General features: G+C 37.0%; 3 protein-coding genes across 3 annotated transcripts in view; 1 reads left to right on the forward strand and 2 right to left on the reverse strand.

Annotated features, from left to right (window-relative positions):
* Positions 1-3,799, reverse strand: part of LOC111339480 (E3 ubiquitin-protein ligase rnf213-alpha) — a 138,050-nt gene extending 134,251 nt beyond the window's left edge. Inside the window, exons 1-5 of the mRNA XM_088738394.1 lie at positions 3,747-3,799; positions 3,194-3,379; positions 2,847-2,893; positions 1,121-1,169; positions 658-719 (exon numbers count right to left, since the gene is read on the reverse strand). Of these exons, the coding sequence (XP_088594520.1) occupies positions 658-719; positions 1,121-1,169; positions 2,847-2,893; positions 3,194-3,379; positions 3,747-3,777 (375 nt within the window). The 5' untranslated portion in view covers positions 3,778-3,799. The remainder of the gene's footprint in view (positions 1-657; positions 720-1,120; positions 1,170-2,846; positions 2,894-3,193; positions 3,380-3,746) is intronic.
* A 14,534-nt stretch (positions 3,800-18,333) lies between these two features.
* LOC111325654 (uncharacterized) lies at positions 18,334-20,458 on the forward strand. The gene is made up of 2 exons (XM_022929498.2): positions 18,334-18,568; positions 19,023-20,458. The coding sequence occupies exons 1-2, from the start codon at positions 18,447-18,449 to the stop codon at positions 20,278-20,280; spliced, it is 1,380 nt and encodes a 459-aa protein (XP_022785233.2). The 5' UTR covers positions 18,334-18,446; the 3' UTR covers positions 20,281-20,458.
* LOC148720504 (uncharacterized) lies at positions 20,361-22,239 on the reverse strand. Its single transcript, XM_088739218.1, has 2 exons — positions 22,043-22,239; positions 20,361-21,726 (listed from the first exon to the last, which is right to left on the reverse strand). The coding sequence occupies exons 1-2, from the start codon at positions 22,214-22,216 to the stop codon at positions 20,644-20,646; spliced, it is 1,257 nt and encodes a 418-aa protein (XP_088595344.1). The 5' UTR covers positions 22,217-22,239; the 3' UTR covers positions 20,361-20,643.
* Between the last annotated feature and the right edge of the window lie 130 nt (positions 22,240-22,369).

Genomic DNA, 22,369 nt, shown 5'->3' on the forward strand with positions numbered 1-22,369 from the left:
TATTGGACTTTTATACATGATACTTTTTATTCCCCTCTAAAAAAAGTACTTCCTTTAAAGCTCCATTTTCACACTAAAATGCTCGTCTTCCTCTTGAACATGTCACTACAATGCTCAAATATTGTTCATTATACAGATACTTTTAAAACTTTATTCTTACGCCTTACCAGGGTGTTATAATGTGAAATAAAAGGTATAAGACAACGAACGGTATAACAACATGTCCGCCTTTTTGAGCATTGAGTCTTGAAGCCTAAAAGCGCTGACCTCTCCCCAGTCTCTGCTCAGCTGCATTAGAGCGGCAACCGTGACATTTGAAATTTGTTTGAAATTAGTTTTCTTTAAAAAAAATTATACCATCATTTTCTACAAAAGAAAAATGTTTTCCAGAAAAATTCTAGCAGAATGCACAAATAATGCTTAGTGCTCTTGCCTAACTAAAATACTCGAAACAGACTATTTCCTCTGAAATTTATTCAATATTTATTTTGTTCTCAATCTGTAGGATTCAGTTTCCAGCAATTAATGTTTCTATCATGAGACGAGTCGGCTAGTATGGTCTTCTTAATACCAAATCTCACGACTTCCCATACACCATTAGTTTATGGATAAATGCAGCTTATTCATTTTTCATCAGTTCATGGAGTGAAATATTACCTCAGGAGAGTTCAACAAGAATCCTTGTTCAGGGGGTTGTAAATTGCTGATTTCTGAAGTCCCTGCAGTTGAAATATCATTTATAGTTTTAATTTTCTTTTTACATACTTACGTTCTTTTAATTATCATTCTCATTTTTTTACATGGGCTGATCAGAATTACGCACCCGTCTTGATTGCCTGTTGTAATCTATTGACGATTAACAATCTTCTCTATCACTGTAAACGGAAAGCGTCAAGCGCTTTAAAGGTACAAAAGATACTCAATATGGACAACATTCAATATTTCTCTGATCGAAACGACATAGAGAGTTGTGCATTTCTTTTCTTTCTTTCAGAAAAGGTATAACACTATCAATGTACCTACAGAAATGTCTCGCATGTGCACATCCGTCTTACCGTTTTGCTACGAATATGGGTTTTTTATCATTTCAACTTTAAGTCAACGTAATTATTTTACATACCTGTGTGGTCATTATCATCTGTCATTGTATGGTCGAAAAAACCCGGCATCTGAAAAATTAGAAAGAAAACATGCTACTGTAACAGGTAGCAACAAATAAAAGCAAAGAAATTGAAATACGCACTGTTTAGCATGTCCAAAATCACAGGATGCACAAATTTTCTATCACTCTGACAGTTCTGTTAACTAAAGTCTACCTTGTAACGACTACCTCAATGACTACCTTAATAACTTAGTTTCGAAGTAGGAACACAAATACAATCTAAGAAAGATTTTCGATATAAATATCACTGGACCAAAAACGGAAATGGGAAGACTATCTTTTAAGCAGAGGGCAGCTATAGCTTGGAATTCTCTTTAAGATCGCATAAGGAAAGCTCCCTCTATTCCGAGTTTTCTGAAAAAATTGAACAAAAATAAGGGCATTCTAATGAAAATATCATATACGAAAGAGTCATCCATGATTATAAGGAAAGATGATGATTTTTTCTGTTTTTAAGCATACATCACAGTTTACATAATAACAACTTTTATATTTGTATTTTCAGATAGGTAATTAGTAATAGCTTTGATGTTTATACACTTGACATCCTTGTAGTTTTATATTTATAGATTTCCTGTCCAAATTGTGATTATAAATGTTAATTTAGCGTGCAGGTCCACATCAGGACTTATTGTCTTGCCTATTTTAGTAACCTGCCTTACCAAATAAACTTGTTGTTATTGTTGTTGTTGTCTATAACTAGTTTTGACAAAGCTAGGTACAATCGTAATTAACATTGATCATCATTTCAATTCCAACCAATACAAACACTTCGACTTGATTTTTAAACATACAATGAGCGCAAATATTTTTCGTGTTGCGCAGTATTTTTCTGAGCCCCGAAGGGATAAAGAAAATTGCGAGCAATGAACAAAATGCTCTTATTATGCCTTAAAGCATCGAATAACAGATCTATTATTCCACTATTTCAAGACTATTATTTCACTTTTTAATATTTATATTTAAGTTGATAGAATACGTCCTTTCGCATAAGGAAATTTGTCGCGCTTAAAAGTTTTTCTTTAAAAGTCAACCCTTAAAAAAAGGAATAAAAATAAAATAAAATTTTATATCGTTCAGTACGGCCATTTTTTGCTCCCTATTCTTGCTCTATCGTGAAGACCATATCATTTTTTGCGTACAGACGCTCCACTATTCATGAAATAGGGTTTAAAAGCGTAAAGCAAGTTCTTAGGGAAAGGCCTGACTACTTCGGAAATAAGGTAAAGGCAAGCGGCCAAACCAGTGAGCCATGACACGAAATAAGAATAACTAATAACGAAAACATTGTCGTCTTTTTACTTGTACATTATGAACAAATAATCGCATGATTTTTGTCGTGTAATTTGGGATAAATCAGCACTTGTAGATGTTTCAAAGACTACAAATTGCTCTCGACCTTCGGGTTCGTGCAATTTGGTTAGTCTTTGAAAATTTTACGCGGACTGATTTATCCCAAATTGCACTGGAAAACCAGTGAATACCTATACAAGCTCTATTATGTTTTTTTGTGTGTATGTGATATTGTGCACAGGTGGTTCTAATGCATTTGTAGCTAGACATGTAGGCATGGATGAATAATTGTAATTCAGAGCTGAACACTGAAAAAAAATTAATCAACATTTCATGAAATGGTTGATAAATGAATGTCTAATTGATACGCTAAGAGATGAGATGATCTTACTTCAAGCCATTCATCCACCATCATCGTTGTAAAGTCTAGACCTCTATCTGCTCAAAGTAAAAGATGTGTGCAATTTTCTTCAAAGAAAATATTTAAAAATGTTCCTCACGAGCACTGGACAAAGGTAACATCTAGTTCCTTCATAAGGGGCGAATAAAGAACTTTCACATTCCACAATGTGATTCTTTACAACTGAGTCAGAGCGAAATTGATGCTGAGCAGTGAGTGGACGATACACAAGGCTAACACAAACCAATAATTAATCTGATAAATTGCTGAGAAATACTTAAATCAATGCATATATCCTCAATGACAAATTAAAAGAAATACTTAAGATTCATATCTACCTGCAGGAGCTGCGTTTTGTGGTTCTGGCGTGCTAAAATTTGGGTTAGATGCCAGTGCCTCTAAAGATTCAGAAGGAATGGTGCATTCTGGCAATTGAAAGGCATTCCAGGGTTGCATGTTATTCTGAACCATGACTGTTGCACTTGACTCACCCAAGCTAGGTTGGTTTATGTTTGAAAAAGCCACTGCATTGAAATCATTAGAGAGAATTTCGTTTTAAGTTCTCTAATTGGCATAACTAACAGTAATATATTAATATGACTCAAGAAAGCGGTAGGAATCCATTCTTTTTATCAAAAAATTAAAATGCATTTTGATGAAAAGAGCTAACAAGTTTTTCAACTGTTGTTATAGGGTAATAACGGCTATTTCTATGTAAATCATGCAAGTCTTCCATTTAAGTAGATTTTTTATGTATGGTAAATCTATTTGAGACACATTTAGTACATAATATCATAACAACAACACACAAAATTTTTTTTTTGTTGATCTATAAATTGTTAGACATATACCACTGCATGTAACGGGAGTTGTACCCCCATTCTGAAGTACCTGCAGCTGCTACGTTTTGTGGTATTATCATATCAGCATTCGTGCAGGAAGATAGCCCTAGGAGAAGGCAACATTCTTGCATTTAAAAGTTATTCGTGGGTTGCAAACTACTTTGAACCATGATTGTTGCACTTGTATCACTCAAGGTAGATTGGTTCAAGTTTAACAAAGGAACTCAATTTTAAAAAAAGGGAAATGAAAAATTTTCAAGTTCATGGATGATGGACATAACCAACCACTTATATTTGACCCAAAATTAGAGTAAGGACACGTCACTTTTGTAAAAAGGCTGAATCAATAAAAGGCTCTCTCAAACTTTTTATACATACAGTCTTCAACACGAGTGAATATTTCTTGATTTAACTCCAAATTCTTAAAACTAGAATCAAAAGCAACATATCACGAGAATGGCACATCGAATTATTCATATTTAGATCTTGGGAGTGAAAGGGATATATATACACTACTATACATAAAAAAGTCTGATTTAAAACCCAATTTTGATTTACCTGTAGCTGTGATTTCTTGTGGGTTTGTCACATTAAAATTCGTACTAGCTCCTGATGGTCTCGGAGGGATGCTGCTCCCTTGGACTTGAAAGTCATTGCAGGGTTGCATGTTATGCTCAGTCATGATTGTTGCACTTTTACTAGTTGACGTAAATGTAGGTTGGTTCAAGTGATGCAGAGCCACTGAAATAAAGGCATGAGAAATAAAAACTGTTAGGTCGTTTGGTGGACATAATTAAACACTGAGTACCATGTAAAGAAAATACGTAACAGTTTTCCCCTCAAATTGGAGAAATTGCCATGCCATGCCCTACTATAAACCCTAATGCTTAGGCATTTAGGTGTCGTTACAGGGAAAAAACAGTTCCATGTAGATTGTGTTGGTGTACCATTCTAAAAGTATTTTATTTTTACATGTATGTATATATAGTAAATCTACAATAATCACGCAGACATGTTAATCTACATGATATCATATCTACAAAAGATATCATCAGTTGATCGACTAATTGTTATACTATGCTACTGAGAGTGGCGAGAGAGTGTGTTTAAGTAGAGGAATTATGCATCTTAAGTGTTACGTCCAATCTGTTGCTTGGACAATATAATATTTGACGGAAATACATGTATATAGGAAGAACACGTCACTTTTATCAAAAAGCTGTAGAGGTCCATCCAGGCGGAGGGCATCCCAATTTTCTTAGATGAAGCAACAAGCAGTATAGTATTACTACTCCCCATGGATGGGCTGCTACTCCACTGAAAGGTTGCCCCCCAGTATTTCATCGTGTTTTCTGGACAGTTAGCCGGTACCCATTACTACTCCTGGGTAGAGAAAGGCACTGTGAGAGTGACGTGTTTATCCAACACTTTGACCCAACCAGGTCTCGAACCCAGGCCTCTCTAGCAAAAGTCGAGTGCACTGACCATCAGGCCACTGTGTTTTCCACTTGGAGAATGTCCATTGCTAAATTCCTCGTTTTTCTGGTAAAGCTATGATGAGGTTTTGATGTTTTTCTACATGACACATTTATCATATCTACAAAAAGATGTTTTATCGGTTTATCTACCGATTGTTATACGTTGGCTACTGTGTATAATGGATCTTATGTAACCTGATTTGTATCTACCAGAATCTATCATGTTTCGTGGTTTTATCAAATTACAATTTGTGCTGGCTGCTGATGGCCTCAGCGGAATCTTAAATTCTTGCATTAGAGAGTCATATTGGGGTTGTATAGTATTCTGGACCACGGCTGTTGCACTTGATTCACTCAAGATGGGTTGGTTCAAGTTTGGCAAGGACACTAAATAAAAAAAAAAATGGGAAAGAAGAATTTCCCAGTTCATAGATGTGTAGAACCAACTATGTTTTCCTGATAAAAAGTTCACCTCCTGACATACTACAAATTCCTACCTAATGCTGAGTTGGTAAAGGCATCGTTGGCTACATGTGGTGATTCTTGTGGCACCTGAAATACAAAGAAAACAAATAATTCATTTACTGCTGCTTTTTAATCGTTAGGTTGGTAAAATAATAATCTGCCTCGTAATTCCAACAAAAGGGAGAAAAAATCAGCGATGTAAATCATTGGATATCTGCACAAAAAGACTAACCTACCAGTACTAATTACAATATTGTGAAAATAATTTGTATTATAGCAAAGCTGGTGAATTTTATTAATCAAATTAAGTTGCATGAGAATGCTTCAACATAATCCTAATAAACACGTTTGTAAGACGTTAGCAAACGAATGCCTCGAGCTTAAATTTTCCGACACAATTGACTGCACACTTCACATCCAGTTTCATGGCCAAAAGTTTTGAGATTTTCAACTTGGTTTTTCTATTCCATCCCAATACAGATAGAACTTTAGGAGATCTAAATGAAATTTGATTTGGAAAATTATTGACTTTTAGCGTTTTAAGAGACAAATAAAAATAGCGTTTGAATGAACAATATTATCCATTAACGTGTCTTAATACTAATGTCTCCAAATTGTCAGTAGGGAGCGAAACAGATCCGTACATTGAAGGGAATACGGTTGCCAAGTAAATGTACTGTAGTGTGATGATCATACACTATTATTATAACGATTTAATTTGACAGAACTAAGCTGAATGTTTTCCTGAGCTACTAAGCCATTAATGCAATGATGCTTTAAAGAAAAAACACTACACAGACATTTAAGAATCCTGTGGTCCGTAAGAGCAGTGTAATGAATTTAAGAAGATGTTAGGCACCAAAATTCTTAACTATGGATTAAATGAATCTTACTAAAACCGAAAAAGAAATAAAGTAAACGCTTACAGTATAGGAATTTTTGAACATCACGCTTCTAGCAACCAGTATCTGTGACCATCAGGTATCAAATTCAGTGATACAATGAGCAAATAAAAAAGGAATTTTCTTGTATGGCTATGCATCTTATAGATCAGCGTTCGGAGGCTCCAAGGGTTTTCCAAAATTAACAGCAAGTCCCCAATGATAAAAGATATTGGAACTGTAGATCTTATCATCAAGGCAATATTTTAATGTCTGTATAAAACTATTTTTTGGCAGGTATTTTATGGGTCTTTGTCAGGCTTCATTTGTTGCCATAACAACAGTACAGGGATACTAAAAGACCCTCTAAAACTTAGTTTCTGAAAGATATCTTCAGAACTAAGTCGGTGACATCGCATTTTGTTACAAATTTCTAAAACTCCATCACGTTTTCCACCCTTACACACAGCTGCCATTGTTGCTTACAATTTTCGTGAAAACGATCGTATGGGATTCATTAATTTTGATCCAATCTCCCGCCATGAAAAACCCTTTCTGAGCCTTCTTAACCTGTAGATTTCATACAAACTACAGTTCTGATTTATTGTGTGAGGTAACACGAACATACCTGATCATCCTCCAACAGAATGTAGAGGACTGAGTTACCCCTCACTGTTTTGTTAATCATCTTTCCATTCCAAACACCATGGTTTCCATGAAAAATTAAAGCTGTACTCCCCTGGCTGTAGGATGCACAATAAAACCTAGCCAAACGTTAAGAAATGCAAATAGATTTCAAAGGCAATGATCCATTTTCACTTACTGAACCAATGAAGACACAGTCAAAAATAAATGTTTTACATGTACCACAAAGATTAATGCTTGCATAAACTTTTAAACATCTTACTGTTATATTATTTTGTTACCCTGACAAATTTGCTTTCACAACTAAAAGTCGACATTAATTAATATCAACCCCATCTAGTTTTTTTTTTTGTTTTTGTTTTATTTTTGTTTTTATAAGAAAACATCCAGCACAGGTAAACGAGTATTTGTATCAAATAATTCTGTACTGAAGAAATTGAAACTAAACCTGATTTCAACTGAGACTGTTTGCTTTTAACTACAAAACATAATCAATTAATGTGTACAATCCGAAATAAATCAAATCAAAGAATTGTCTCTAACAATACCCAAATGGCTTAGTGGTGATTAATTTCAAACATCTCGGCAGACACTTTTCTATGATAAAACTGAATGGAGGCTCTTAAATTTTTCTAGAAGTTTAATGTGCTTACGAGTTGTGAATTCCATGTTTTATTTTTTTTTAGCATTGATACAGATACAGTGCAGCCTGAAACTTTGGAATTGATACTGACTTTAAGGCCAAAAGTGAGAAGTGAACTAGTTGATCTCTGTTCGGTTAGTCCACAGCACAGTCCCTGTATAACGATCTAAAACTTATTTTAAGTAGACCCCAATTGATTAACATAATGGGCTGTGATTTCCAAGAAAAGTAAAAACTGCCATCTACAATAATAAATATAGCAATACCAATAGTATATTGTTTTAATGAAACTTGTTTAAAAATCAAATCCTACACAAATGTACATATGACTTATTCTTGCTAAGAAAGGTCTTTTTACATTATCCATAAATATAATAATTTTAATATTATTAATGATGATGTAGACAGGTCAACTGTAAATTAGCTATTGAACTGTTATCGATGTAGGCCCTGTTAAATTAATAACTACATATAGCTAAGGAAAAAATTTTTTGATTACCTTCCAGTTAAGTTAAATGAAGGAAATGCTTCTTGTAGAGTTTTTTTCACCATTTCTTCAGGCATACTCTTGGAAAATTGAACTCCTCTGTTGTACTGTCCAGTGTTTGGCTTTTTAATTTTTGCCATGTCTATGGTTGTTGGCATTAATATTTTGCCATCATGGCTTACACAATCACTTTTCTTCAGCAACACAACAGGTCTAGTGAAAAAGCCTCTACCAGTTGAGTTTTCCATAACTTGTTCAAGGAGGCTCTGAAAGGAATATTGCATGCTAGCTAAGCTCTCTGGACCTCTGTATGTGCTAGACATAACGAGTACTTTATTTAAAAAGGTCTCCAAAGACATTGTTGCAAAATTATCTTTTTTCTCCTTCATAAGGTAATAAAAAAAATGATCATTCTCGAATCAAAATGAACATTTAACCGTCTTCTATCCTGAGTGTATAATCTCTAATGGTTTTGGAATTTTAACTCTTTTATTACTTGTCATAAAAAAATTTCAATTTATCTGACTCAAAATAAATTCAGACTTAGCTTCGTCTTGTAGGACTGTTACCCTTATGACTACTTCCATACTAGAGGTAACTTAATTTGCCCTTTATGTATTAATTGTGACAAAAACTGGGTTCAGATTAGAAAGAGTTAAGCCTCCTTTAGGTTGGTTTGTATTTTTCATTGTTCAGTATCCTTTGGAACAAAGGATTGAAACACAATTCAAACTGGTCTAGAATCATATTACCAAAGTTTACCTTAGACTACAACATATACACAACATATTTGTCTGCATTAAAAAAAGGACAAGGAAAAAGGAACGAGATTTAAAACAGAACATGATGAGCCATGAGAGAGCCCCAAGTCATCTCTCTCACCTTTAATAATGCTCATATATGAAAATAACTGTTATGCTGCACCATTAGAGAGGTACTGTATGCTTTTTGAGCTCTAAGAGTTGCCCATCAGATCCATATTCGTATGGGCAGACACCTGCTGAAGCAAAATCCAAGCACTTTTTCATTTTCAGGTTTTTTATCATGTATTTGCAACAATTAAGAAACAAAAGTAAGTTTCAGAGGACAACTTTTTCAATTACAAGATTCGTGTAATTTGGTTTTATCAACTGAGTTGAAGATGTAAATTGGTGGCAGAAGAGAGATTCTAAGGTTGATGTTTCAAGTGTTACTCCTCGCCATAACGAGTTTTAAGAAACTTAATTATCCCATTTTGTTTTTGAACTGATCTCTATAAGTACATTTGAAATAAATTCCCACGAAAAACAATTCCATATTACTGTTGGACCTATGCCCATTCATTTTAAACCCTCCAAGCCATTCACTCTGAAGCAGACTTGATTTTACTTGTCATGGAAACGCACTTATAGCTTAAAACTTATGTAAGGCAAAGTTCACCAAAATGAGTGAGACTGCGCTGCCAGTATGCTGTTTTTTTTTGTCGCCAACTGGCCATCAGAAAGGTTACTCATACTTTAATTTTTCCATAAACCGTTACAAATTTATTTAAATTTTTGTCCTTTTTTTTAACGTGTTCAAAACACTATTCTTATTTCTAAACACCAATTATTTGATAGACTGGCATTACCAGACCTCCGTTAAATAACTATAACAACACCTCAGCCTTTAGGAAATCCGTTTAATTCAGGCTTTTATTGCTCCTAAAACTCAAAACGGAGCTGAGTGACCCAGCTTTTCATTCACTACCATTATTATTATCATTATCATAATTAACATCATAGTTACTATCATCATCATTAATTTAAAGAATTTAGGACTGGAGGATTTTACCTATGAACTCCTGTGCTAGTTTATTTTGTATTCAGTAAAGTCCCATCTCTCAGCCCCTAATTTTTAGCTGTTATGCCTTCAAAGAACAGAAAAGCGATGGAGATGGAGGGAGGGGGGACTCGGGTGTGCATTTCTGTAATCCCTTTTGGTGAAAAGTTGACAATTTGTGTTAATAAAACAACTTATTAATGCCATACATACTCACTTAAAACCTGCGTTGAAATTGAAGGAAGAAAATTTTTTAAGATCTTTGCCTACAAACATACACATTTGTGGGCCTCTAAATTCAATTTTCTGGCAAAAATCAACTTTTGGCAACCCTCAGTAATAAATACAGAATTGTTGCCTTCCCGCTTCCCCTCTTCTCCTGCCCACCACCCCGCCTAAAACTAACTTTACCAACGGGAGGACATTTGGACATCTCATGTTCCGTACATAATGGAGGAAGCGAGTCGGAAAATGTGCTTGCAACAGCTTTATTTACCAATTTGCTATGTTTACTCCCATGCTAATTAAAGATTGTAATAGCGGTCAAGAGAAAGATAAGGAAGAAACTCTGGAGGTAGTAACAATTTACAACGAAAGTTTCTGAGACTGAGCAACAAATCTTGTTTAATACGATTCCGGTTTACTGCTCAGCTGAGAAATTTAACATCTCTCTTTTGAAATATTGGCATTGAAACCTTCCATATTGTAAAATAGCATCTTGAATCACTTTATATTCAGTCTTCACTTCCTAATACAAAATTGAGGGTTAGAGTTAAATGCCGCACGCAATATAAAATGAAGTTTATCTCCACGAAATCAGTTCGACTTGATCAGTGTTTACTTTAAGTTTATGCGTATTTGGGAGTTACGGAACGTTTTGTTTGCGTTTGATAAATCGACTATGGATAGATAAAATTTTTCGTATTTTACTCTTATTTTCGACTTTTGTCGAAATTGTTTAGACACCAAATATAATTTTCACTCGCTATGGCGACCAAGAGGTCGCAACTTGGAGCGCTGCTTAGCCCAACCTTCCTGACATTCAACGATTGCATGAAACTATGACGTCCACGTAAATGTTCTAACATCCTTTATTCGGCTTCCCTTGGTGTTTTGTAACAATTTCCCAAGAAAACTCGTGAAATATGCTTCATCCACTCTCCATCCGTTTTTAAATTTAGAAAGAAAGCATTTCCCTTCAAAAAAAAACTGATGAAACACTCCGTTAAAAGACATGCCACGTTCAAGCTCATTTGGAGCGTTGGCAAGCAACACGTCACATGACCTTACCGCGTGATTAATTTTTCCACGCTTACTTGTTCATGCCGCGGACGCTGAAGTCTATTTGTTTACTTCACAAGATCGACGAAGTGTTTTAGGCCCCAGAAACACAATTAGTTACACGCTGCAATGAAGTGTGAAACCTCAGTATCCCAAAACAGCAGAGTGTAGGATGCTGAGGTTCACGGTTGTTTTTTCCGACTTGTTCGCCATGATAAAAATAGCCTCGATCATGGGAGCTTATTAAGTGCTGTTCACATGCACAGAAAGAAAAAACTGATGCATACATCTGAAATTTAAGATAAAGCTGCATAAGTATTTGAAAAGCAACATGAACAGTTGAATAAATGAGCGATTGCGGCAAAAATTGTACATGCGCAACGAATATTAGATCAAACCATGGTTAGTAGAGGGGAACAAAAACGTGAAGTAAACCGAACCAAAGAATACTTTCAGAAGCAGATATCTTTCCTAATTTTGTTGCACGTAGACTCTTACCTTGGAGTGTAAAGCAGAAAGACATAATGGCATTGCTTCATCCCGATGTAAATCCCAAATTATTTTGCTTGGTGTTGCAGGCTGAGTCAAAAACGTGGAAAAACATATCCTTGTTTATAAATCTTTTTTTAAACGAGTACTCCGACTAGATCACGAGGTTGTTGCTGATTTAAAGCGCATGTTCGTTGTGCACCTAGAGGATCCTTTAAATGCCTCCGATTTAGCCATGTGTGTCCTACATGTAAATCTAATATCTGATCATTTGTTTGAGAACAGCCACAATAAGTTCAGCTTGACTGCCTCACTGAGAACTGATGTGCATTTTAAATCGACCAAATATCTCGTACAGGACACATTAGTTAGCCTTGAAGTCCTTTGTCCACAGTCAGTAGGAGACTCGATCATCCATGGCTTTTTTTAGTGGAGCGTATCTAAAGTTAGTAAATATTAAATCAAACTCATGCAGTTGCATTTCAAGCTGCACGGTTTATCTTGTTGGTGCTATAATTTCGGTACATTCATGACCAGTAGATGTTACGATTGGATTCTTTTCTATTTAAGGAAACTCCCTATTGATCTTTTCTTTTAATTTCGCAGTTCCGCCTCCATAATTCTCAAAGAGCGCCCATAGACACCTCAAGTTACGCAAACTAAGACACCCTCACAATCGCCCCAAATATTCGAGTGAATGGCGTAGCGGGTCACTCAACCAATGATAACGGTGGTATGAAATCGACAAAATCGAACTGTATTCATCAAAACGGTAAAACTAGAGTCCAGCGATGGAGTGAGTGATAGGTGAGTCAGTCAAGCGATAGATCGAGTCAAGCTGAGGGTCTAGTCACGCGACTCAAAACAAATGTCAACCTCATAGAAGAGAGGGACTGGACTTTTTTTTTACAAACAGCAATAACAAACACGGTTTAACAATATAAAAGTCGTTTTAGTAAATACATGTGCATGTACGTATGTCCATCTCATAGCCATCTCACCTTGTTACTGTTGAACAGTAAAAGCACACATCGGTCACACACAAGACATCAGTAACAAATAGTCACGTTACCTGAGACAAAAGGAACAGGCTTGCTGCCACTGAATTGAAACGTTTTACAGTATGTAGGACGCTCATGCTACGCTCATCTCCCCAGTATTTGACACTATAAAACCATCGAGCCCATCGTATTAGACATCCGATTAAAAGCGAAAAGAATGATTGTAATTGGCTTGTAACTTACTTCCAAAAAGCATCACATTATCTTATCGAAAACAGCTCCAAGAAGAGTGAAACCACATTTGCAGTTGGGAAAATCAACAAAGACAATCTATTGTATTGATTGGTGACTTAAATCTCGGTCGTCTTCGGCCAGCAAGCAACGCATGAACTTGACTACCTCAATTCTAAACCGACCAGAGTTCAGAAAATTGGAGAGCGAGTGAGTGAGACACTTATAGTTGTTATTCTCACCAGCCTGCCTGATGGTTCCACCGTAAGCGGCGTGTTTGATCCAAGGCTAAGTGACCACGCCCTTGTCTATGCCCTTGTCTATGCTCATAAAGCAGTCAGCTGATATGATTCGAATTTTCCAAGAGTAACTTTGCGAAGTACGGGTCTATGTTAATGAGCAGGACGAACAAGCTTAAGGATCATAAGTTCAAGTTAGATGTTAACGGGACAGACATTAATTCCTATCATTCCTAACCTTGTTGGGGGTTAATATTGATAACGCTCTGAATTTTCTGATCATATAGGTAGTATTTGTAAAAACAAAAAGAAGCCAACGAGTAGGGGTTATTAATAAGTTAAGGAATCTCATGCCCATTGAAGCCATGTTATAACTCTTTAAGGCCTCTATTCTGCCTCATTCAACATATTGTAGCATCGTATGGAACTTCTGTAAGACAAGTGACTCCAGAAAATTGGAGAGAGTACAAAAAAGAGCCCTTAGGGCCATTTATTGCGATAGCATTTAATCCTATCATGAGCCTTTAGAAAGGGCTAATATATCCTCTTTACCTAATAGTAAGTTGCAAAACATTGCAGTGTTAATGTTCAAGGTTAAAAATGCCTTATGACTAGCTGACATTCCTAGGTTGTTTTCCATCAGTAGCAATAAGTACAATTTAAGAAATAATGAATTTAAAACTCCTTGAGTCAACACCACAGGTTTTGGAAAACATTTAATCAGATAGTAAAATAAGAGAACTTATAACTATAGATGGATTTAAAAAGGAACGTTAACGTACGATAAATATAAATAAGGTTAACTGGTTGAACAGGGACCGTCCATTTTTTTTTAGTTTAGTTTTGTTTTGTTTTTTTCCAGCCGAAAAATGAGAAAAAATACTATCGTTATCTCGCTGCTGAACAATCACACTGGGTGATCAAACTTCTGTCAACATGGCTGACATCGCAATGTCTACTGCATAGCTATGCCTCTGCACCTCTCAAACACAACAGAGGACCTCGTCCAGCGTATGCAGATAGATATAATCCTGGATTGTCCAAAGTCAGTGAGTCTCCTCAAAGTTTTCAAAAGTAAGCGAACGCCGCTTACATTCAGGCGATGCTACCGTGTGAATTGGAATGGTTGTCTTCGATGAACTCTAACGTGTTTGTCTGAAGCCTCCATGAGACATTTTCTATGAGTGTTCGTTCCCTGGGGATAAGATTTGTAAAATCATGCACCGTAGAGTTCTCACTTTGATATCTTGTTAAATGTTTGGCAGAAAAGGGTACGCTTTATATACCATGTCAACCTCTGGTCACAAAATCTCTTTCAACCAATGTTTAAATTGCTAATGCGACTTTCTGAAGCCTCCATGAGACATTTTCCGCTCTGCGTAGTCGTTCCCTGAGGCTAAAACTTGTAAATTCATGCAATGTCGCGGACCGCACGATAGTCTAAGAAGACCGAATGACCCCTGAAAGATTCATTTACGGAAGCTTATAGGACAGATTTTTGGCTGAAGTGGGTACGCATCCGTACGTCATACCTTTCTAGGAAGCTTTTGTGGCATATTAAGTTCGTTTGGTCTCACAATGGGGTATTTTGGTTCACGTTGAACGACGATCTACGGCTGTACCATACCAGAGTATCTCTGAAAGGTACTATTAACGACGATGAGTAGACCATAATATGTAAACAGCCATTTGCAGGTTGGCCCTCGGCAGATGAAAAGGGAGAAATTGCGTCGAATGGTAATTAACAATTATTCCACGAGCGCGCGTTGGATATGAGATGATGGGTAGCCAACGAGGCGCGTAGCGCCAAGTTGGCTATAGTCATCTCATATCCAACAAGCGCGAGTGGAATGATTGTTTTATTAAAAACGTTAAATTAAATTATTCAATTGTATTAAATTTTTAGCTCCCTTTTAATTTTAAGCTGACACGTACGCCTACCATATTTGTAGATTATGGTATATTGGCTGATATACCATAATGACTAAGCCAATAAAAAGTCTTGAATTGCATTACCCAATGATCTAGTGTTTAATAATTGGTATTATTCCTTAAGCGTCCGCTGGGAGTTTACCACCTTAATTTCTCAAGCTTTCAATTCTCTGATGAAACTCAACGCAATTACTTACGTAACGTCTCACTGCGCATGTGTAAAATGATCTGTCAGCTCAGTTCTCCCCTTTAAAATCAAACTTGCTATCAAATGCTCACATTCTAGTGTATGCTGTTTTCACTCACATACTTTTTTTTTTAAGAATTAAACATAGTCGTAAGACCCTTGTATCTGTGGAAATGTCAGTAGTATGATCTTCGGCGTTTCTTTTAAAAATTTCTTGTTATGTAACTTACTAGCAACTGTGCGTTTTCGTATCCAAGGAGCTCCTTCAGTACAACGGTAAATGAGAATATTAAATCTTTTTACAACTTTTCAGCTCCTTGAACAGATCAAACTAGGCCAGTTATTTCAAACTAATCGCAAAACATAAACCATTTTTGTAATTCGGAAGTCAAACTGGGTTGAGTGCCTTCCTACTTTTGCTAACTCATTTTTTATTACCTCCATATAAGTCAAGAAACAACATGAAACTTAATACCTCTGTTATAAAATTAGCTAAAAAAGCTATAGAAGCTCTACCCTATTGGAGCTCAAACATTGCGTCTGTGATCCTGTGCATTCGATTCCCACGGCAACCCTCTTGCTCATCACAGGTACTGGTGATGCTAGAAGATGTTGAAAAATTTCTCCAACATTGAATGAAGTTTTATATTGAGTGGGCAGGGAACAGCAGAGGGCGCTTTTTTTATAATATCGACCTTACTTTTTACTGGGAGATAAATTTCCTTGGGTGAAATTATCTCACTCTAACGTAACTAGTTCAAGAGTGCACGAAAAGACAAGGAAAGGCTCTTGTGTTACCTTTTGCAAATCGCTTCGAAATGCTTGTCAATTTTAGAAAGCGATGGTCAAATCAAACAGTCCTGTGATTAACAATACTCAGTGTTTATATAAACTGATGTTCATCAACTAAAAAATTTCTCCTCCATGTCTAAGAGGGAATTGATGACTTAAAACAGTAAGCCCATCTGTCAAGAACGCCTGCCTCTACTCTGAGAATTTGTGCTACCTAAGATCCTGGTTTTGACTGAGAGCTTTAATCGTGGAGCCCAGAGCATGTGCATCCCAAACAAAGATGAAAAACTGACTTCAAAAATTAGTTTTTTGAGGTCGCTGCAATGGTGCCTGATCTATCAACTATCCTCCCCAATATCGGAAACTAGAGCGAACCTCTGGGTTGCTCTTCTGACGTCTTCTTCCGCTTTAATGGCTTGCTTTTTTTCTGAAATCTGGTATTTCGGAAAGCATTTCCTCAATGAGTCCTCCCAGTTTTTGTTTTATCGCGAGGTGGTTGAGGTGTTGGAAGCTTTCATTAGTTTTCGTGTACAAAATCTTATCCACTTCACTGAAGCTGTCTCTAAGAAACTCTATTTTCTACATATAAACACACACACACACACACACACACACACACAATTCCTCTATTCGATCTGACAAAGGGCTAACACTCGAGGCGTCAGCTTTGGAACTCTTTACGGTGGCCAAGTTACATTATCAACTCGTTTAAAAAAAACCAAAATTACCTTCCTGTAAGATGCAGTTAAATTTACGATTGTGGGCTGGCCGGGAAAGAAGCAGATCATACCATGTAGGCTATAATATGTGATAGTGTCGTCTGCTCGTCCGGGTGAGTGTACTCCTGAGAGGGGCTATTATCGGTAGGGGGTAACTGACGTTTCAACAAACTGAGTGGATGTCCTCATCAGAGTCAGGTAAATAGTTCTTGTTGGTCGCATGTTCTAAGTCCGGTTCGTATGAACAGATTGGTCAGTTTTGCCGTGATATCATTAGTTATAAGCCTCAAGTGCCGTAGGTCAGTCTTGATTGGTCGGTTTCGATAGAGTTAGGTCGTTCTGTTAAGTTCGTTTGTAATGCCGAGTTAATGTCGTCACGAAGTCGTTTGTATGATATGCTGGTAGTAGATAACACCTTTTGAGCGGAGTCTGCTCTAAGTTAGTAATTCAGTTCCAGAGTCATTCGTTGTAAGTAGTTAGTGCCCGTAGGTTAGGCATTGCGCAGAGTCCCAATCAATAGTGTGGCTCGTAAGTCGATGATGTTCAGCAATGTGATTGTTGACAGAACCTTTTCTCGTCACCTGCTTGTGTTCAGTCAGTCTTGTTGTGAGGTTTCTTTCTATCTTTCCAATGTAGGAGGCTTGACAGTCTGAGCAACACGCGACTTTGCTAATACCGGGGTCAGAGTGAACGCCGCGGGGCTTGGCCAAACCAGTGCCGGGTCGCCTGTTTTCCTCTTCTTCGCCCGATTTTCAATGGAGATCGATGTTTCGTTCAGCAAATAGGCGTTGCCTTTTGATGACAGATTTATTTTGATACAAGACTCGTGGTTGACATTAATTCCATACAGTGACTTAAAAGTGTTAGCTTATCATGTTTTAAACCAGTTTTTCAGAAGAATCGATGAGAGAGAGAAGTCGTCTTTTATAGTCTGTTTGCTTACCTGAATCTGCTAACCTGAAAAGAAAGACCTGTTTTTACGCCCCGCCACAGAAGTAAGTTTTCAATCACGCTTTCTGAATTTTGCTACGAAATTGAGACTTTATTTGCGTTCCTCTGATTTCGAATTATAAATGTATCTCTTTTGGATAGAATAATTATTAAAGCTTGGATTAATATTATACGGTTTGTGGTGGTCGTCTAAGCTGACCAGTTCCTCGTAAGGAAACAATCGATTTGAAGCGTTACCCCTTTGGTTTTCCCCAGAAGTAAAAATTTTAGATGTCAATAGAGTTCTAAAGTGTGACGTCACGTTGCCATGGCGCTGAAAAAGTCAGTTCTAAACAACTCGGACAATCTCTTGCGCGTGGGTCACGTAGTGCTTGTCTCTGCTTTGTCTTATAATTAAAACGTTTATTAACCTTGTGTTATATTACAAAAGACGTCAAGAAGAAGAACACAGGGTCAAAATGTCAAATACTATTTGAAAATTATCGCTTTTTGTCGGAAGAAATTTATCGGAACGAACACAACAGCACAATGGTGTACTGCTTTGCTCCGACATGCAGTCATTCATCAGAAAGCCACACTTGCAAGTTCTTTGCATTTCCAAGCGATAAAAAGGAAAAAGACGAATACAAGCGATGGATCCGTCTGATAAGGTTTGTAAACGGCACTTGTAATTAGCGCTTTGCTCAAAAGAACATCTTAACATTTGCCATTTTTTTGCGAGTGTGCGATTTCCACCGATGAACAAGCGCATGTAGTGTCAAGTTTGTGGGTACTGAGTAGGTTTTTGTGTATTTGCTTTTCATTACATTTTAAATTTTGAAAAACCTCGAATACAACTGTGCTGAAAGAATATGTGTTTGTCTGAACGCCACTGTGCTAACATGTGCTTACTTTCAAAACTTAAAATTTCTCGGTGCCCATACTGAGTCATATATTTCAATGTTGTTTGTGCTATGAAATGCATATGGCTTACTGATTTATTTAATATATTTTTAAGAGCTTCTGGACTTCAGGAGTTAGCTGAAAGTTTGAAACGAATTTTGAGCAATTTAAATCTTTACAAGTGTTTAGGATTAAGTTCTGTTATCTGTTTCTTTGAAATAGGAGGAAAGACAGAGAACCAAGCAAGCATTCTAGAGTGTGCAGTTGTCATTTTGTGGATGGAGATAAATTAAATGGGCCCACAATTTACGAAAGAAATCGAGATAAGATATTTCCTGGTGAAGGAGGACCACCAAAGAAAAAGAGAAAAGTAACAGCTAAACAGAAGACGGTGCAGGAAATGGTGGCTGAGGCAATCACAACATCTGAGCAGCAGTCCACTAATAATGACACTGATGATACCAAACAAGAAAGTTGCAACAAGGCAACAAATGAGATAATACTGGAGGCAGAATTAAATCAAGCCAGGGAGGAACTTCAGGACCTGCAAGAAAAAGAAAGCTACACACAAAAACACTACTCAGCTTCTGGATTGAGTGTAGAGGTTCTTAGAATGGAAACAGGGCTTCCAACAAAAGAAGTTTTTAACATTGTAGTACTTCATGCCTTGAGATTCAAAGATTTTATTGTTTATTATTCTGGTTGGAAAGTAGAGTCCATTAATTTTGAGGACCAGATTTTCATTACTTTAATGAAACTAAGACAAAATTATACCAACTTGCACCTTGGCCAGCTTTTCAGTTGCAGTGTTGCAACAATAGCTAATATTGTCACCACTTTTGTCCATGTTTTGCATTCCATATTATTTCATGACATCATGACAACCATTCCGTCCAGGCAGAAAAATGTGTTATGTGCACCATCTTCTTTTTCAGAGTTTACTTCTTGTAGAATTGTCATTGATTGTACCGATGTGGAGATCGCAGCCCCGGGGTTAATGAGTTTGCAAAATGCCACTTATTCAAGCTACAGGGGTATGAACTCATTTAAAGTAATTGTCGGGGTTGCACCAAATGCAGTAATAACTTTTGTTAGCAAATTGTACCCTGGGTCCATTTCTGATAAAGCCATAGTACAACAGTCAGGTCTGTTGAACCATCTTGTTCCAGGGGATATGGTTTTGGCCGACAAAGGCTTTCTTATCCAAGACATCTTGCCCAATAATGTTTCTCTTAACATTCCACCTTTTTTGAATAATGGTGTTTTCACTGAAAGCGAAGCAAGGAAAACAAAATCCATTGCCAGAGCAAGGATCCATGTAGAGAGGGCAAATGCAAGGTTAAAGGATTTCAAAATTTTAACTTTCATCCCATATTATTTAAGATGTTATGCTGATGTTATTTTTCAGTTATGTGCTGCACTGGTAAATTTACAATTTCCACTTATCAAAGAGGGGTGTGAGGGGGCAGAGTTTGAGTGATCTGAGTACAAAAAGGATGTTTGGCTGTTATCAGTAAACAAATATAATGGTCATCATATGATAGAACTGAGTCAATCGAATAACTTTTTTCAATTATGTTAATATATAAACAAAGTCAGAATGCCATTATATTTTGTAAGACATTTAGTAGAAATAATAAAGATCAACACAACCTGCACTCTTTGTTACTCAAATTTACAATCTTATGTTTATCTCTTTAAAATTTGGCCCAATAGTCCAATACATTTACCAAATCTTTGCTGGTGACACTGACATTGCTCGAGAAAAGTTACAGCCAGAGACAGTACAACCAATACTCTCAGGTGAAAAGCCTTGCACGCATGTCTGTTTAAGGAAATAAAATTACAATGCACCTTCCACTATCTTGGGAAAAATGTGTTTAAAATAGAATTCTTTCAAGACTGGAATATTTGCATCCCAGGTTTCATCTTGCTCTATTTTGACAACAGCCACGTCCTTAGAAGTCCAAACAACAAAGTAGCAAAACTTTCGCTGTGTAAAAAAGATTTCACCCTGTACCTGGTCCCAATAGACATGGTCCTTCTTTAACACATATCCATTTCCATCCTGTGCTTTTTTTAAGCAAAATGTTGGTGAAGTAGCAATGGCTTCTTCAATTGTTAGGTTCCTTTCAGTGTAAGGACACTTAGCTTCTAGGACGGTTTCATCATCTACAATTCCATCCGGAGAGGCCCCAAGGATTCCAGAAGCATCCAACCAAATACCAGTTTCCTGGACGGTTTTCCCTGTCAACATAGTGAATGCTTTGAGTGCTTCCTGTTCATTGTTCACACCCCATTGTACAGCCTTAACTCCAGACAAATCGTATTCTCCAAGAAGGCCCTTCAAGAGAGACTGGGTCACCCGTTTGGCCTTCAAAACGCAACCAAAGTTACTTGCTGTTAATCTGCCCCTTCTAGCTAAATGCCAAGTTGGGTTGTTTCTCTGTCCAATGGTAATGTCACTTATTTTTAAGATGTACTCATCAGGAATCTTTGCCTGTCTTACTAGGCAATCAATTTGTTGCTGTGATCCTTGTAATTTAAGAAATTCTTCCGAGTAAATGATATCCTCTATTGTCGGTATGGGAAGGTTACTAACAGTAGCTGGTTCAGGGCTCATAAGCCAACAAAGGCCAGTAAATCTTCCATACTCCTGTAGGTCTCTGTAAAGGGAAGACCGATCAGATTGAGTAGGGTTTCTTGATAAGCAGCAATACTGTTTTGTGGGAGGAAACATTTCTTCGACGGATTGCCAAGAGAGCGGTGTATTTGCTTTGCGTTTCTTCCAATTGCATTCAACATCTGTCCGGCTGACGTTGTAGATGCCGTGAATGAAAAGTGTAGCCGCGTGGCTGCACTTAAACTTCCCCCTTGGACACTCGCACTCACTTGATCTTATAGCATTCTCGCTATCTAAGTAAACCTAGCAAATCGGAAAAAAAAAAGACGCGTGAGGACATGAAAAGCAACTGTCAAAGACTTCTAAATACATGAAGACTCCAAACGAACGAACAGTTCCATGCCTCGATTGAACTAACACATCGATATACATCGAACGACCTTAACAACAAAGTGGATCAACGCTAAAGTTTGCGCGTCTAGTTATTCCACGATTAAATTATCATGGAAAAGAACTGCTATTAACTTAAAAATCTCACTGAGAAGCATTTCAAAGCAACAAATAAGCTTAAATGACAAGCCGCATCTGCAGTGAGTATTCTGGAACCATTTCCACTCACCGTGACTTTGTAGACTTTGTTTCGCATGCTTGCGTGCACTTCTCCTCGTAAAATACCCTGACTATAATTAAATGACTCCACATGGCCTGATTTGTAGTGGTTTTCACCCTTCGTAATTGACTTCTGCTCTTCTCCGAAGAAAGAAATGAGCGACGAGATAGAGAGGGCCGACATTTTGCATAGGGCGTCGGTCACGTTTTGGGCCTTTGTTTGGAACTGAGTTTTTTAGCACCATGGTAACGTGACGTCACGGCTTTAGAACTCTATATGTAGATTTGTCGAGATTCAGTAGCAGATAATCGCGTGTTACCAAACTGAAGCACGAGG

This window comes from Stylophora pistillata, chromosome 11, assembly GCF_964205215.1.
Source record: "Stylophora pistillata chromosome 11, jaStyPist1.2, whole genome shotgun sequence".
Lineage (NCBI taxonomy): Eukaryota > Metazoa > Cnidaria > Anthozoa > Scleractinia > Pocilloporidae > Stylophora > Stylophora pistillata.

What these genes read in the sequence shown, in the direction of transcription:
- LOC111325654 (XM_022929498.2), top strand. Translation starts at nt 18,447, where the DNA reads ATGGTGTACTGCTTTGCTCCGACATGCAGTCATTCATCAGAAAGCCAC. An exon ending in CGATGGATCCGTCTGATAAG is followed by an intron (nt 18,569 to 19,022) that starts GTTTGTAAACGG and finishes TCTTTGAAATAG; the next exon opens with GAGGAAAGACAGAGAACCAA.
- LOC148720504 (XM_088739218.1), bottom strand. Translation starts at nt 22,216, where the DNA reads ATGTCGGCCCTCTCTATCTCGTCGCTCATTTCTTTCTTCGGAGAAGAG. An exon ending in ACAAAGTCTACAAAGTCACG is followed by an intron (nt 21,727 to 22,042) that starts GTGAGTGGAAAT and finishes CCGATTTGCTAG; the next exon opens with GTTTACTTAGATAGCGAGAA.